Source organism: Vicia villosa, unplaced genomic scaffold, assembly GCF_029867415.1.
Source record: "Vicia villosa cultivar HV-30 ecotype Madison, WI unplaced genomic scaffold, Vvil1.0 ctg.000022F_1_1_1, whole genome shotgun sequence".
Taxonomy (NCBI): Eukaryota; Viridiplantae; Streptophyta; class Magnoliopsida; order Fabales; family Fabaceae; genus Vicia; species Vicia villosa.
In genome coordinates this window covers 101,243-118,253 of record NW_026704954.1, presented here as the reverse complement: position 1 = coordinate 118,253, position 17,011 = coordinate 101,243, and the positions used below count along the sequence as shown (strand labels likewise).

Genomic DNA, 17,011 nt, shown 5'->3' with positions numbered 1-17,011 from the left:
AGCCCTTGTGGAGAAAGAAAGTGGTCTTTCCATTAAGGCCATGAGATCTGATCGAGGAGGAGAGTTCACTTCAAATGAATTCAACAAATATTGTGAAGACCATGGAATACGTCGTCCACTAACTGTGCCAAGATCGCCACAACAAAATGGAGTAGCAGAAAGAAAGAATCGAACCATACTTAACATGGTGCGAAGCATGCTCAAAAGCAAGAAGATGCCGAAGGAGTTTTGGGCCGAAGCTGTGGCATGTGCGGTTTACTTGACAAATCGCTCCCCAACAAGAAGTGTGCACGAGAAGACACCACAAGAAGCATGGAGTGGAAGGAAGCCTGGGATCTCTCACCTTAAAGTGTTTGGAAGTATTACTTACACCCATGTTCCAGACGAAAGAAGAACAAAGCTCGATGATAAAAGTGAGAAATACGTGTTTGTAGGTTACGACTCAAGTTCCAAAGGTTACAAGCTTTACAATCCAAATAGTGGAAAGATCGTCATAAGCCGCGACGTGGAGTTCGATGAAGAAGATTGTTGGGATTGGAGTGTTCAAGAAGAAAGGTATGATTTTCTTCCTTACTTTGAAGAAGAAGAAGAAGAAATTGAACAACCAGTGATAGAGGAACATATTACACCACCGACCTCACCGACACCAAGGTTGGAAGAAACAAGCTCAAGTGAGAGGACACCGCGACTAAGAAGCATTGAAGAGCTTTATGAGGTAACCGAAAACCTAAACGACATTAACCTCTTTTGTCTTTTTGGTGATTGTGAGCCTCTAAGCTACCAAGAAGCGGCGGAAAACATAAAGTGGAGAGATGCCATGGATGAAGAAATCAAGTCAATCACGAAGAACGATACGTGGGAACTTACTACGCTTCCACGAGGACACAAAGCAATCGGAGTAAGATGGGTGTACAAGGCGAAGAAGAATGCAAAAGGAGACGTGGAGAGATATAAAGCAAGATTGGTGGCGAAAGGATATAGTCAAAGACAAGGAATTGACTATGATGAGGTATTTGCTCCCGTTGCTCGTCTTGAAACTATTAGACTGATCATTTCTTTGGCAGCTCAAAATAAATGGAAGATCTATCAAATGGATGTGAAGTCGGCCTTCTTGAATGGTTTCCTCGAAGAAGAAGTTTATATCGAGCAACCATTGGGTTATGAAGTAAAAGGGCAAGAAGAAAAAGTCTTGAAGTTGAAGAAGGCATTGTACGGTCTCAAGCAAGCACCAAGAGCTTGGAATGTTCGAATCGACAAGTACTTTCAAGACAAGAACTTCATCAAGTGTCCATATGAGCATGCACTTTATATCAAAGCGCAAAGTGGAGATATTTTGATTGTGTGCTTGTATGTAGATGACTTGATTTTCACAGGGAACAATCCGAGCATGTTTGAAGAGTTCAAGAAAGACATGGCAAATGAATTTGAGATGACAGATTTGGGGCTCATGGCATATTATCTTGGCATCGAAGTAAAGCAAGGAGACAAAGGAATTTTCATCACCCAAGAAGGTTATGCCAAAGAAGTACTCAAGAAATTCAAGATGGATGACGCCAATCCAGTTGGCACCCCGATGGAATGTGGAAGCAAGCTGAGCAAGCATGAAAATGGAGACATCGTGGATCCAACTCTTTACAAAAGTTTGGTTGGAAGTTTACGTTACTTGACATGTACAAGGCCGGATATTCTCTATGCCGTAGGAGTCGTAAGTCGCTACATGGAAGCTCCAACAACAACTCACTTCAAGGCGGCAAAGAGAATTCTTCGATACATCAAAGGTACAACAAACTTTGGCTTGCACTATTACTCTTCTAACAATTATGACATTGTTGGTTATAGTGATAGTGATTGGAGTGGAGACTTGGATGATAGAAAGAGCACTACTGGTTTTGTGTTCTTTATGGGAGATACTGCTTTCACTTGGATGTCAAAGAAGCAACCTATAGTCACATTATCAACTTGTGAAGCCGAGTATGTCGCCGCCACATCATGTGTTTGTCATGCAGTTTGGCTAAGGAACTTGTTGAAGGAGTTAAAGATGCCACAAAAGGATCCTATGGAAATATGTGTTGACAATAAATCAGCACTTGCTTTAGCAAAGAATCCCGTCTTTCATGAAAGAAGTAAGCATATCGACACACGTTACCACTTCATAAGAGAATGCATTGAGAGAAAGGAGGTGAAGTTGAAGTATGTGATGTCTCAAGATCAAGCTGCCGACATTTTCACCAAGCCACTCAAGTTGGAATCTTTCGTGAAGCTAAGGAGTATGCTTGGAGTCACAAATCAAGTTTAAGGGGGGATGTTGAAATATAAACTTGATTTGGGCCTAATTATTAGTGGTATTCTTGGGCTTAGTTATTTTGGGCTTAGATGATTTTGGGTAGTGTTTCTAGAGAATTCTTGTAGTGTTTGGAGTGTCTAGATATTTCTTATGGTTGTAATATTCTCTAGAATACTCTTTAGATATCTAGAGTTGAGAACTCTCTAGAATTAGTGAATCTAGAGTTCTCCTTAGAGTAGTATAAATAGAGATGTAATCCTACACATTTGTATAAAGCAAAATACAAAGTTCTCTCTTCCATAAAGAATTCTCCTACCTATCAAGTTTGTATTTCAACATTATCTTCATAAACCGGTATGCTCCTAATTTCCTATCCATAGATGTTGACGCATCGCTTCACCATGATTCTGCGTATGCTTTGTTAAGACTTGATTGTGTTGGTCCCAAATATTATTTTCAAATTAGCGGATCGTGTAGAGGGTTTCTTCTTTTGTACTGTGGCGAATACTTCTATATATGGAATCCATCCACCAATGAGATCAAACAAATACCTGAATATCCTAGAGCTGTTTTTACACTTGATTTTCTGTTTGGTTTTATGGATATTGTTCTGTATGGTTTTGCATATGATCAGTCAACGGATGATTACTTTATAGTTTTGTGGTACTTCGAAGACCATCCGGTAAGTAGTTCAACTGAACTTTTGATTTTCTCTTTGAGAGCTAATAAGTGGAAACCAATTGAGGTTGCTTCTCATTTGCCTTATATGATGATTGTTGAATGGCAAAATGGCCCTAGACATGGGTTGTTCTTGAATGGTTCTATTCATTGGATGGTTTATAATCCTGAGACCTCAAAATATGTTATTGTTGCCCTTGATGTAAAGGACATGACGATATCAGAGATAGCTTTGCCCGATGATACTTCTATGTTGGTAGTTGGAGGACTGATCGGTGCATGGATGAAAGACTTGAATACAGTGAAAATATGGGTGATGCAAAAATATGCAGTGCACTCGTCTTGGACTAAGATTATTGAATTTTCTGTTGATCCTATTTTGCATTGTTCTTTATCTATACTATGCTTTACAAATTGTGGTGATATAATTGGAATAGACGGTGAAGATAGATTGGTGACGTTTAACGACAAAGGAAAGCTGATAGAGCATCCCTTCTGTCATAACTACCTCTCAGACAAATCCGCCAAATCAGAGTTTGTGGTGTATACAGAGTCTCTGTTTACACTCCCCGGCACAGGTCAAGCTTAGGAAGATGACTATTGATAACAAACATAAAGAATGTAATTGTGAAATATTAGCATTTACCATTTTCTTTATATTTATCTTGTATTATGAACTCCTAAGTATATCATGAAACATGAGAATGAAATATGAAAAGTGATGGGCAGAACAGTGAAACTGCTACAAGACAGAATTGATTTCCTTATTTTACATAATTTTAGTATGTTATGCTTGTGTCAACATTAGCAATTTGTTGCCTTCCATTATTTTACTTCTTTTTTGCTAGACATCTTGATGCAGAATACTTTATTATAAAGCTTGGAAAATCAGTTGACAATGAGTTTTTAAGCTCGGAAAATCACAGCTAAAAGTAATTTGCACAAACCTTTGTTTTCTAAAATTGATTCTGGTCGAATCTTGCTACCACGACATTTTGTTATCGCTCTTGGATTTATTGATTTGCACATAGAAATGTCTGCCCAGCAAGAACTTACAAAAATGGGGCATTGAACATAGTTGAGGATGCAGTTAAACACTATCATTTATAAACAAATCGATATGGGACTAGTCTCCTTTCACATCTCAACATCAAAGCAAAAATGCTTTCTTCCTTTGTTTCTACTTGTTGTTCCAACAATGGTGATTGATACATTTCATGACAAGAGAGATGAATGTTCTCTATTTGTTTCATGTTCTGTATTTTTGTTTGAGAAAATGGATGATGCACTGACAGTGTAAAAATATTTTACACTGTCAACTAATGACGACCATGTAAAGCGCCAAATCACACTTTAAATTTTAAAATACTGTCATGATTTGGCACTTTAAAATATTCTAATTGGATGTATGTGTAATCCTTTTTTACACTGACAAGTGTACTACCATTAAACTCTTTTTGTTTTGTGCATGCACACTTTCATCTCCCGGTTAAAAATTATATTAACATTCCCACAGTTTTTAAGCTTTGAAAATTTAATTCAGTTACAGACTTATAGGCTATAGCACTACTAGAAGCATTGAATAACAAAACTGAAATGAAATTAAACACAACAAAATTGATGGATGTGATATTAATAAGTAACTACTCCATAACATGCTACAAATACTCTCAAATTTTGTAAGGTTCATCTCAAATCATAATTCCAAAATAAAGAATCCTAAAAATCATATACACACATTTTTGATGTGTTGCTGGCTTCTAATTTTGTAATCCAATCAGGCATGATGGATGGAGTATCTTACATTTGCAATGATAGGTATGCTACCAACATCCCTATCTGAAACCATCCACTTCCCTAAAGCTTCAACTGAAATTGACGTCACAGCACCTTCTAGAAATAATAGCTTCGCTATTCATCAACAAAAGTGTTAGAACGTGCATGTGCGGTTTATTTAAATAAAAATTTAGTGTTTAATTATATTGCTTATTCATCCATTCTCTTTTGAAATTGAAATGATACTGCATAAATATGGGCCAAAAAGACTAGTCCAAAATGTTTCGTTAAATTTTTTTGATTAACTGATTTAAAAAACAAACACTTAAATGATACTACATAAATAGGGGGAAAAAAAACTAGTCCAAAATGTTTCGTTAAAATTTTTTGATTAATTGATTTAAAAAACAAACATTTAAATGATACTACATAAATAGGGCCAAAAAAACTAGTCCAAAATGTTTCGTTAAAACTTTTTGATTAATTGATTTAAAAAACAAACATTTAAATGATACTACATAAATAGGGCCAAAAATACTAGTCCAAAATGTTTCGTTAAAATTTTTTGATTAATTGATTTAAAAAACAAACATTTAAAAGTCATTAAAAATAAATAATAGAGAGACTAGAACCAACAACCACCTATTTACCAACAACAACAACAATTCCAACAATACCACCACCAACAACTATTTCAAACTCAACGACAAACTCAACCCCACCACCTACGCTTCCAAGAACTCAATATGGCGGACTCTTCCAGATCACCACCACTTACCCCCGACATAGGCATACAAGAAGAATACCCACCATACAACTCATTCGACCAACAAACATCACAATACCCCAACCAACCATTGAACTTCAATACACCACCACAACCAATGTATTTTAACCAACCCGAATCCACCACCAACTTCCAAAGACCAAACTTCGAGGCCGCACCCACTAGGAGAAATTTCAACCCACCAAGACAAAGCTTTGAAGGCGTCGCGGGCACCCGCCTTTCATATAGCGGGAATTCTAGAGGTCAAGGAAGGCTCATAGATTTTGTAGACCCGGAATGCATTGAGGGGCCGTCGACTCAAACACAAGAGGAACCAAATAGAGGGGGCGTCGCAGGAATAGGGGAGCACTATCAACTCGTGAGCCTTCTATTGATCGTACCATGGTCCACGCGGTCAATAGAAATTTTATTATTATCATTAATGCATTTTGTACTTTTTTAATTTTAATGTATTTTTTTATTATGATTAATGATTAATGTATTTGGTACTTGTTTATTTATTTATATTATTTTTCCAAACTAAAAAAATAGTTAAAAATAATAGGTAAAAAAAATTATATAAAAAATTTGAAAAAAAAATAGGGGAGGTGTTATCGCTGGCGACAACACCTGTTTTATGAACGTATTCGCCAATGGGTCTGGCGACTCCTTTGCAATTTAAGCGTTGTCGCCACCCCCTCTGGGACAACGTGTTTTTTTAGCAAAAAAGTGGCCATTTGTGTAATTATTTTGAAATATTGGTTATTTCTGTGAGTTATTCCTATTTTCTAGTATCCACCATTGTTGGAATTGCATACCAATTATCTCCATGGACCGAATATATGTTTAAGCAGACCAACTTTCAAAGAATGAACCACCTTTCTTAGATCATCTTTGCCAACTTTCCAAATTGTTCTTTTTTTTTTTTGATAACTAGACCATTCATTTAAAACAACAAAGCTGAATGGCGAATACAAGACGGGCCATCACTCAGAGAGGGGATGACACCCAACCAAGTTTTGTTACCCAGGTTTCTACCTACACCCACCATATGGTGTGCCTCTGAATTACAGTTCCTATTCCAAAATAACACAGATGCAGAATTAAAATTACACAGAAGTGATCTACAATCAATCACTATAGGTTCCAAGTCCGCCGAAAAAGCGCACCCATTGATACAGTCGACTACAAATTGTGCGTCAGAGAAGAACACAATGTTGTCAAGAGAGAGATCCGCAGCCATCTTCATTGCCCACTTTAAGGCTAGAGCTTCTGCCGTCGACACCGAGATCTGGATGAAGTCCTTCTTGCAGGCAGCAACCAGAATATTATCCTTTCCCTTTCTGATGACACAGCCCATGGCAGCAAAACCTTCCTCAAAACATCCAGCATCGGTGGCAATAATTACCGTCTCTGCGTGCACAGTGGCAGCCTGCAGCAGATCCTCCCTCTTCGCACTTGTCTGGGCCTGTGGAAAAACACTGTTGAATTCAGCAACCCTATCATAGATATCACCAGCTAAAACCATCGGTTCAATCCGTTTGTTTTGGAAAATCAACAAGTTACGAGCCTGCCAAATCTTCCAAAGCGCGGTAAATTGAATTTGGATCTCAAAACTGTTAATACTCCGAAGAATTAACTCAAGCCAGTCAAGAAGATCATCACACGGCAGCAGTCGGAATCCTAAGGGGGGAGCGAAACAGACTTTTTTTGCAAACTCACAATCTAGGAAAATATGCTGGGGTGTTTCCAGGGACCAGGGCAGAACAGCAGAAAGGGCAATTAGGATCCAGAGAAATACCTTTTTTTAGGAGGTTACTCCTCGTCGGAAGAATGTTCTTGCCTGCTCTCCAAACACAATTTTTGATCTTTGAATCGATGGGAACTTTCCACAGTTTTTTCCATATGTCTACGCTGCTACACGAAGAGGGTCCAGGAGCTTTCTTCCTTCTGAGATCTTTGAGATAATGGTGCGCAGATTTAACAGAATACTCACCATCCTTTTCGTAGTGCCATATCCGCTTATCCTCTCGGAGTCTGCTCGAAAGGGGTATGCTGGCAATTTGAGCAGCCTCATGCTGGTTGAAAACTTCATTAAGAAATTCTGTATTCCACCGTCCCAAGTCAGCATCAATGAGAACATTCACCCTAGCATTTTCCTCAATCTCGCGTATTGGGCTCAGGGCTTTAAAACCTGGATTTGTCGGTATCCAATTGTCGTGCCAGATTCTAACCTTAGAACCATCTCCAATTCTCCACCTGGTTCCACTTTCCACCATCTCCTTCGCGCTTAATAGACTTCTCCATGCATAACTTGGCGAAAAACCCACTTTTGCCTCTGACAGAATTCCCCTAGGATAATATTTGCCTTTAAAGACTCTAGCCAGCAATGAATTTTCATCATTTAACAGTCTCCAATATTGCTTTCCGAGCAGGCTCTTATTGAATTCTCCTATCCCGCGAAATCCCATGCCACCATTACACTTTGCAAGAGAAAGTCTCTCCCAACTCATCCAATGCATTTTCCTCACACCATCTTTAGCCCCCCACCAGAATTTAGCAAGCAGTGATTCGATTTCCTTACAAATTCCTTCCGGAAGCTTGTAGCAACTCATAACATAATTCGGGATCGCTTGGGCCACGGCTTTAAGAAGAATCTCCTTACCCGCTTTAGACAGAAAGTTTTCTTTCCATCCTTTTATTTTCTTCCACACACGATCAATCACCAGCCCGAATACTTCCTTTTTAGACCTTCCGAGGATCACCGGCAGGCCTAAGTATGTACCATGATTAACAACCGATACCATACCAAGCCTTTGTCGCACCATTTCACAAGTGTCAGTCCCCAAATTCTTGCTGAAAGAGACTTGTGACTTATCAATGTTCACCATTTGTCCCGGGGCTCTCTGGTAACGGTACAGGACTGTCAGAATAACTTCAGCTTCCTTTTGGTTCGCCCTTGCAAAAATCAAGCTGTCATCTGCAAAAAACAAGTGAGAAATCACAGGGGCCTTCCGTGCAATTTGGATTCCGTGAATGCTCCTCTTCTTGATCTCGTGCTACAGCAATCCAGAGAGGACGTCTGCACAGATAATAAACAAGTAAGGGGATAGAGGGTCTCCTTGACGGAGGCCCCTCTGAGGGTGAAACGTTTTTCCTGGCTGACCATTTAAAAGAATCTGATACGAGACTGTCGAGATGCACCTCTTAATAAGGTGAATCATATGGACAGGGAATCCCATAGCTTCAAGGGCACCAGTCACGAAATCCCATTCAATTCTATCATACGCCTTCGACATGTCGAGCTTAACTGCCATCATACCTCGTTTCCCAACCACCTTCTTTTTCATCCAATGAAAACACTCCATAGCTATAAGCGCGTTGTCCGTATCAATCTACCTTTAACAAATGCACTTTGCTCCTCATCAATAACATCCGGTAACACTCGCTTCATTCTATTTGCAATCGTCTTTGTAACCATTTTCATCACTACATTACATAGACTGATTGGGCGAAAGTCTTTTGGGGAATTTGGATTTTTCATCTTAGGAATAAGAGCAATGAATGTCTTATTCATAAAACTTGGATTCACAGTACCGTTCAGCACTTCCAGCACAAGCTGAGTAACATCCCCACCAATTATACTCCAATACTTCTGGAAGAAGAAAGCAGGAAGACCATCAGGACCTGGAGATTTGGAAGGATGCATCTGCCAGAGCGCATCCTTGACTTCCTCTGTCGAGTACGGTAATCCACACCACCCTCTATGCTCATCTGATAATTTTCCTTTCACAACCTTGCAAACATCATGGACCTCACTAGGATTTGAAGTAGAGAACAGGTCATTGAAATAATCAAGAAGGATCCTCGCACAGTTGTTCTCACCCCGACCCTAAGTTCCATCTTTATCTTTGAGTTTCTTGATAGCATTTGTCTTTCTCCTCTGGTCAGCCTTGCCGTGAAAGAATTTTGTGTTTCGATCCCCGTCTCTAAGCCAGACAGCCCTACTACGTTGTCTCCACAAGGTTTCTTCTATTCGGAGAAGTTTGTTCCGTTGTCATTCCAACGCTCTGTGCTCAGCAATGCTTTGAGAATCCGGCATCCAGCAAGCATCTTTTCGCATAAGGCCTTCAACCCTTTTGAGCTCTTTGGATATCGCTCCGGTCCGGTATTCTCTGAAACTCGTTTGCAGGCCTTTGATAGCATTAAGCTTTCGCCTAACATTACTCCCTGGCTCCCTCCAGCATCTCCTGACTAGCTCTTCACAATTCGGGTCTTTTAACCAAGCTTCTTCGAATATGAATAGGTATCGTCTTCTAGGGATTTCGCCTGGCATCTTCTCCAGGATATCAATTCGCATAGCCGCATGATCCGATCCAAAACGTGGGAGGTGGGTCACCTTAGAGCCTGGAAACATCTCCAAGAAAATAGGATTTACGAGCCCACGGTCAAGTCTGCATTGTATATTCTCCTTATCTTTTCTGCCATTCGACCATGTAAACCGATAACCCTCAAAATTCATCTCAGTCAAATTGCAAACCTCCATCGCCCGCCTGCTCCATTGAAGTTGAGCCTGCAATCTGAGATTTCCTCCTTGTTTGTCTACGTTATTTGAGATGTCGTTGAAATCTCCAAAACAGATAAGACCCTCTCCAACAAGAGTATTCAAATCCATCAGAAGCTCCCACGTTTTCCTCTTGTTCTGCTCCTCCGGGAAACCGTAAATTCCTATGAAATTCCAGTTTCGGTCCTCTCCCTCTTCAAAGACAGATCCTTTTATATGATTTAAAGAATGTGAGACAATGGAAACTCCAAGACTATCTTTCCACATTAGCATCACACCTCCCGCCCGCTCCTTGCCGCTGCCTGAGCACCCCACAACAAAACACTCTCCAAACTTGGTTCTATTTTTAACAGCAATAGCTTCCTCTTCCTTAAGCCGTGTCTCCATAAGGAACACCATCGAGGGATTTTCTATTCTTATGAGCCTCTTCAAGGCTCGAACTGCACGGGTACTCCCCAAACCCCTGCAGTTCCAACTGATGATCTTCATTGTTTTAGGCGGTGTTGGTTATCCAACACCACCTCTGGTACAGATTGTTGAAAAGATTCAACTCCTTTGGATTGTTTGCGTTTCTTTTCTCCACCTTTGAACTCCTCCACAGACCCTTCAGTAATTTGAACCTCGACCAGTTGCCGTTTACCTCTTCCACTTCTTTAGCTAATTTCTGGGCTTCCTCCACTTTCCTCACACCCCTCTTCCTGGTCCATTTCTTCTGTTTAGAGGAAGACGATATTGCTTTCGATTGGTTTGTTTTGTCAACCTGTGATAGAGCCACTGCACTAAGAGATTCCGCGACATCTTCCACATCCGCCACTGCCTTTTGCTTACCTCCATTATCCTCACAGTTTTTGCTGCCATCTCCTCCTTCTTTAACCATTTTTTGTAGTTGCTCAACCTCTAATTCATCCAGTTTTTCCTTGTCTTTCGTCCCACATCTGCTCTGGCTTGAAGAAACATTAAAAAGGCTCCTATTGCAAGTCCCTGAACTTGAGTCTTTTGTTCTGAATTCCTCCCCCAGCTTTGGTAATGGGGAGGCTCTCAGCCAATGTCCATACGACAGTTCCTGTTCATCCAAATCTTCAAATCCCTCTTCTGTCATGTCCTCTAGATCTTCACAGTCCTTCATCTGATGACCAATCCTCCCACAGATATAACAGAAAGTGAGCAAGCGTTCGTATTTGAAGTGCACTCGCAGACTCTTCTCTTTATACTTCACCATGGTACCTCTTTTCAGTGGTTTCTTAAGATCTATCATGACCTTCACACGAAGGAACCTTCCGTTCCTGTAAGCCTCCTTCGGATCCGCCTCCACAAACTCACCCAGTATATTTCCCAGCTTTTTCGCCATGGCTTCAGTTCGCAGAGCTAACGGTAGTTCATATATTCTGACCCAGAAATCTCCCGTATGCAAGTCAAGATCTGTTGGTTGTTCATCTCCTGAAATTTTTGCTAGAACCAGCAGAGCCCGGTCGAAGCTCCAGGGACCGCTCTTCAATACAAACTCCATGTCTCTCTTTGTGGAAAAGTTGAACAATAAGAGATTCTTATTCAGTTCCTGGATTTCAACTGGGTTCTTCAGTCTCCACGCCGCTACCATAGTATTTCTGAACGCTCTACTGTTGAAGCTACCGTCTGTCCACAGTCTTCCAGCTAGAGATCTACGAAAAATTTCTTCTCCATTAGCTTCCTCCTCTGCCGCTACAATCCCTTCTTCCTCCTCTTTTGAAAGGGGGATATTTTTCCATCGTTCCATACTTGGGAGAAAGAAGAACAGATAAAAGGTTTGAATGGGTTAACACGCGGGCTGGTTAAGGCGGAATCAGCTACGCAAGGGAGTGTTTTTGCATGTATGGAAACAATATACACTGGAAAGAGAAGAGGAAAAGTTGAAAAAACAAAACTCAGGTACAGCCAAACTCAAAACCACGTTGGGGACACCGCCAGTCAGAACTGGGAAAAAAACAACCCACACATACCACAGGATATGGGGGAGAGGGAGCACGTTAAGTTTCTAGAGAGAGAAGCTCTGACTTCTCTCTAAAAAAACACGTGAAGGGTTCCAAATTGTTCTTAGAGAAACCTGTAAAATGATTTCCAACAATATTCTCATGTGTTATTGATAGCAACATCATCATTAAAAGTGGATTTTTATTTTTTTGAAACAGCAAAATCATCACGATTCAATATGATAACTATAATTAATATGGACACACATACAATCCTTTAAATCCTATAAACTACAATCAACTCAACAAAACAATTTGCAAAATTAGATAACTATTTTTTAAAATTATAAAATGCTTTCGGTTGGGGTTCACTGATCAAGCCAAAAGTTAACCCTTCTGCCAACCCAAGCTTCCCCATAATATTTTTCTAAAAGAAATTGCAAGGCTGGCATGATTGTGATGGGACCAAAATACTCTCAACATTGTATGCATTTTATTTATGTTACTGTCATGATGTATGTATGATGTCTAACATGTTGAGCAATAAGCTATTTTGACTCTGAGCTTATAGAACTTAAAAACAACAATGCACAGTAACACACACTAAAGATTAGTGACTGAACATTGCTCTTCAGAAGTTACATGAGAAGAAGACTGAAACAGAGGTGGGTACCTCCTTTTTTTGATTGGCACACCTGCTACTGTTATTTAAACTATCATAATACTTACTTTCAATTTTAAAGTTACAAAAAGAGTATATGTGCATCAACTACAAGGGGCCGTCAATTATTTATAGGCAATATATTGTACTTAATATATATCGTTCACATTAAAGGATAATTTATGGGCACTTTAACGTTCAAGTCAGAAGTATTGTATGAGTGAGAATGAATTTGAATACCTGAAATGACGTGCTTTTCCTTTATATATCAAGAGCGGTTGAAACCGTTCGTGCGTGATGCAGCGTGGTGTATAGTTAGACGTTTGATTGAATTGGACTGTGATTGATAGGCGGAACTGTGCGGTCAGCCATCTGATTGAATTATACGGTGATTGATAGGCGGAATTGTGCGCCACCCGTCTGATTGCATTGGACGGTGATTGATAGGTAGAATCGTTTACTTCTAGTCGGAGTGAAGGTTTACCTGTTATGTGCGCCTTTCAATTTGGGGTTCATCCTCGGGTCTTTTTTCATGAGCATTGCGGTCAGCCCCGAAGAATTACTATTAGATTCGAAATTCCAATTAGTCCAACTCTAAAATGACTTTCAATTGGTCATTGTTTAATTGAAACAAGTTTAATTCTTCTCTGGTGAAAGTGAGGAGTCAATTTATATTAACTTATTAATAACCAACCATCTCAAAAAGACTATTGTAGACACTCCCACATTTTCCTGTTTTACTTTATGAGACTTGTTTTTTTTGTAGAATCTTTAACAAGACTTTTCTTGAAATGAATAACAATATATTTTATTTTATTATATGATAAGAAGTTGTAGAAACTAATTTAAGCTGGCTGTTACATTGTAAAGGCAGCAGAAGGGAAGAAGCAACCAATAATTGTTTTGACCAAGCCATTCTCATTGCAAATTGAATCGGATTCAGAGCCGAGTTACAGTTACAGAGCCCCTAATATTGTACGCCGCTTGTTAAGTTTGTTTAAGAATGTACGGCCCGGAGCAGATCTCACTAACTTACAGGTAACTGCTACTTCCCTCTTTCACATCTACTCTTTAACATTCAAGTGTGACTGATGCCAAAATCATGATGGCCTATTGTGATTCTGCCAAATTCACTGTCAATTAAGATATGCATATAGTTCTATGAAACACTGACATGGACACGGATTAACTCGTGTTGGACACCCGACACGCATTTGTTCGGAGGTGTCGATACATTAGTATTTCGAACTGCAATAATAAAGCATTGGAAAGTAATCAGATACTAAATGGAGTATCCCATAGATGTATTTTTTGCTTGTTTTGGTGATCTATTTTCACAGATCATTGATTTAAGTAATTTAGCGTGTATTTATGTGCAGCTGCCGCCTCTATTTTATTTCCCAAAATCACAACTTCAATGCTACGGTGAATCAGTATACAGCACAACTTCAAATTCAAACTTGCTTACCAAATGCAACAACGAGCAAAGTCCATTGGAAAGGCTCACATCCGTCGTAGCATGGAGCATATCTACCACGCGCCCTATGTCTTTTGGTGTTGCTCCATATAATCCCATTCTTGGAGAGACACACCATGTTTCCAAGGGCAGCCTTAACGTTCTACTCGAGCAAGTTTCCATCAATCCTCCCATATCTGCTCTTCATGCAACAGACAAGAAGGAAAACATTGAAATGATATGGTCCCAACAACCTGCTCCAAAGTTTCGCGGTATCTCCAAAATCACAAAACAATCAAAATCTAAGACGAATAATTACATGATAAGATTTTAATCCTTTGAGTAAATTTGATGTTTTAAATGTCGTTCGGTTACTTTAGGTACAAGTATTGAAGCTGATGTGCATGGAAAAAGGGTTCTAAAGCTTACAAATCACGGGGAAACATATGAAATGAACAGTCCTCGCCTCTCGATTAGAATTCTTCCGTATCCAGGAGTTAGTTGGGTTGGCAATGTTAATATATTGTGCAAAGAGACAGGTCTTGTGGCTGAATTATCCTACAAATCATCCTATTCTTTTCTTGGACTTGGAGGAATAGTAAGTTGGTCCAAGGAAAGATCCTTGATTCCTCATCATTCAATGTACTATATGAAATTGATGGTCAATGGGATAGGTATGTTTAGTCCCTCCAAAAATCACCTCACATCTCATTATACCTTTCATTTTATGCTACAAGTTTTTGAGTCACTTTTCTTATGAAATTTCATATATGTATTAGGACTGTTAAAGTGAAGGATACAAACAGTGGGAAAGTCAAAGTGATTTATGATGCAAAAGAAGTCATTTCAGGGCTCAAAGCTCCTATTGTCAAAGATGTAGAGGTAATTAACAAACAAAGAATATTTATGTTTTTTTTTTGAAAACTCTGTATCTGGCCATGAGACTTCCCCCTGTCTAATAGCGGGGAGTCCATTTAAAGACAGAGCAAAGCTCTGTATAGACCGGTCAAACACAGATATTGTTTGCATCTAGTGGGAGAAACCTTAAGAGTCGTACACTCTCAGGTCTCAAGCCTTGACAAATAGGCCGACTGAGATTAATATTTTTGTTGTAAATTGTAATGAGTTGTGATTCTTATGTTCTTTAGGGTGTGTGGCAAACTGAATCAGCCCTTATTTGGGGTGAGTTGACACAAGCCATTATTAGCAATGATTGGGAGAAAGCAAAAGAAGCAAAGCAAGGTGTAGAGGAAAGACAAAAGAAGATGTTGAGAGAAAGAGAAACCAAAGGGGAAAGTTGGACTCCTAAGAATTTTGTGGTGTCTTATAGTAATGAAAGTGTGTTGGAGTGTGATTGTTCACCCATTAACAAATGGGTCCCTCCTGCTCCTATCACAGCCCTTTAATTGTTTACTTATCATAGGAGCTTTGGGATTACGTTTTTAATAATTGATACACATGAAAGTTCAATTATTTTTTCATAAGAGTAAAGTTGTTTCATTGAATTGCTATAACACATAAGACAGTACAATTACATTGATGAAGTATTGTAGGGGCATTCTGCACCAACTCTAACAAACCTATTGCCAACTTATCAGCAATATAATATAACAACAAATGTACAAATATTGAAAGGGAAAAACAGTAAGAAGTGGTCCAAGGTTTCATTATAATTTCCACAAATATGATAGCTTCCACTCTCAGCAAAAGCCCTTGTATTCTAGTTCAATTAGTTGTGAGAGCATAATGAGAAATCTTCTAAAGATGAATCTGAATCTGTTATCGTGCTAGCCCACTTCCAAATCTTGGAGTATGCCTCTCAGAAAATTCATGTTTATTAAGGTAATTAATCATCCCACCCTTGCTATATGGGATGCATCTATGAAAATATGAAAATTCGGAGATGCATCTCCAAATTTACCCTTAGAAAAACGTTGGAAATGTCTCTCCGAAGTCACCTTTTGTCCTTAAAAATTTGGAGATGCATTTTCGATTTTTTGTCGGTGTAATTTTTCCAGCATTAGTTTTCAATCCAAACTAATTTCAATTTGATTAAGAATGCTGTTATTTGTTTCAACGATTAATAAAAACGAATATTATAGAACCACGTAAAGCTTTAATAAAACCAAATATTATAGAAATCAGATATATTAGTACAACCATTGTTCTCAAAGTCGATTAAAATTAAACAAAATACAATCAAAATACTCTACTGTATATTCTCAATCCTAACACCATGGTTCCTCCTCTGTCTATGGTAGGCCACGACACTCCGTGCCTCAAAGAATGGACTCTGATAGGGCGACCGCTTCATCTCCACCTCTCACAAACACACCGGACTTGATGCCTTGACGTGTTAGGTGCATAATATTCTGACTGCGCGACAACACATCAACAACATGGTCGTCTAATGCTTGTTGATATTCTAGGAGCTCCTCATGAGCAGGCTTAGGTGGATGTCTAGGGCACATATCCTATGGTATGCAACCTAGAAATCATTGACGTCCAAGTGTTCGGATGTATTCGAGTTTTTTTCATACAATTCCTCCAAATAAGAAAACTTGGCATGTGCACCCCTGGTGCTTCTACAATGCTCAAAGACATCATCATATTCATCTCCTAACAAAGTCACCATCACATCAATAGCCTTAGTCCTGTTGATCTTAGAATGATCAAGCAACATTCCTCTGATGTGAAGGTGTATGAGACATGCTATATCATCTAGTATAATAGTCATCTCACTAATATGGAGGTGGAAAGACGACGTCTCACTATGCCATCTCTTAGCAAATGTAACATGCATGCCACTGATGATGTTGTATTCGAATACACAAAGACTTGCATGATTCATACATTTCAGATAGTCACGCTCCTGTTGAA

The 17,011-nt window shown here is 39.3% G+C and overlaps 4 protein-coding genes and 1 pseudogene across 4 annotated transcripts; 2 read left to right on the top strand and 3 right to left on the bottom strand.

The window, feature by feature from the left end:
- The first annotated feature begins 2,882 nt into the window (after positions 1 to 2,882).
- Positions 2,883 to 3,551, top strand: LOC131622004 (F-box/kelch-repeat protein At3g06240-like). The gene has a single exon (XM_058893059.1). The coding sequence runs from the start codon at positions 2,883 to 2,885 to the stop codon at positions 3,549 to 3,551; it is 669 nt and encodes a 222-aa protein (XP_058749042.1).
- A 2,899-nt stretch (positions 3,552 to 6,450) lies between these two features.
- LOC131622003 (uncharacterized) lies at positions 6,451 to 8,872 on the bottom strand. Its single transcript, XM_058893058.1, has 3 exons — positions 8,671 to 8,872; positions 7,227 to 8,484; positions 6,451 to 7,120 (listed from the first exon to the last, which is right to left on the bottom strand). The coding sequence occupies exons 1-3, from the start codon at positions 8,870 to 8,872 to the stop codon at positions 6,451 to 6,453; spliced, it is 2,130 nt and encodes a 709-aa protein (XP_058749041.1).
- Positions 8,873 to 8,874: 2 nt separating this feature from the next.
- LOC131622002 (uncharacterized) lies at positions 8,875 to 10,467 on the bottom strand. Its single transcript, XM_058893057.1, has 2 exons — positions 9,572 to 10,467; positions 8,875 to 9,322 (listed from the first exon to the last, which is right to left on the bottom strand). The coding sequence occupies exons 1-2, from the start codon at positions 10,465 to 10,467 to the stop codon at positions 8,875 to 8,877; spliced, it is 1,344 nt and encodes a 447-aa protein (XP_058749040.1).
- A 94-nt stretch (positions 10,468 to 10,561) lies between these two features.
- Positions 10,562 to 11,821, bottom strand: LOC131622001 (uncharacterized). Its single transcript, XM_058893056.1, has one exon. It carries the CDS (start codon positions 11,819 to 11,821, stop codon positions 10,562 to 10,564), a length of 1,260 nt encoding a protein of 419 aa, XP_058749039.1.
- A 1,099-nt stretch (positions 11,822 to 12,920) lies between these two features.
- On the top strand, positions 12,921 to 15,636 carry LOC131622000 (oxysterol-binding protein-related protein 4B-like; annotated as a pseudogene).
- The last annotated feature ends 1,375 nt before the right edge of the window (positions 15,637 to 17,011 follow it).

What these genes read in the sequence shown, in the direction of transcription:
- LOC131622003 (XM_058893058.1), bottom strand. Translation starts at nt 8,872, where the DNA reads ATGGAGTGTTTTCATTGGATGAAAAAGAAGGTGGTTGGGAAACGAGGT. An exon ending in GTATCAGATTCTTTTAAATG is followed by an intron (nt 8,485 to 8,670) that starts GTCAGCCAGGAA and finishes TGTTTTTTGCAG; the next exon opens with ATGACAGCTTGATTTTTGCA. An exon ending in CCAGCATATTTTCCTAGATT is followed by an intron (nt 7,121 to 7,226) that starts GTGAGTTTGCAA and finishes GAGTATTAACAG; the next exon opens with TTTTGAGATCCAAATTCAAT.
- LOC131622002 (XM_058893057.1), bottom strand. Translation starts at nt 10,467, where the DNA reads ATGGTGTTCCTTATGGAGACACGGCTTAAGGAAGAGGAAGCTATTGCT. An exon ending in AGCATTGCTGAGCACAGAGC is followed by an intron (nt 9,323 to 9,571) that starts GTTGGAATGACA and finishes TTCAAATCCTAG; the next exon opens with TGAGGTCCATGATGTTTGCA.
- LOC131622004 (XM_058893059.1), top strand. Translation starts at nt 2,883, where the DNA reads ATGGATATTGTTCTGTATGGTTTTGCATATGATCAGTCAACGGATGAT.
- LOC131622001 (XM_058893056.1), bottom strand. Translation starts at nt 11,821, where the DNA reads ATGGAACGATGGAAAAATATCCCCCTTTCAAAAGAGGAGGAAGAAGGG.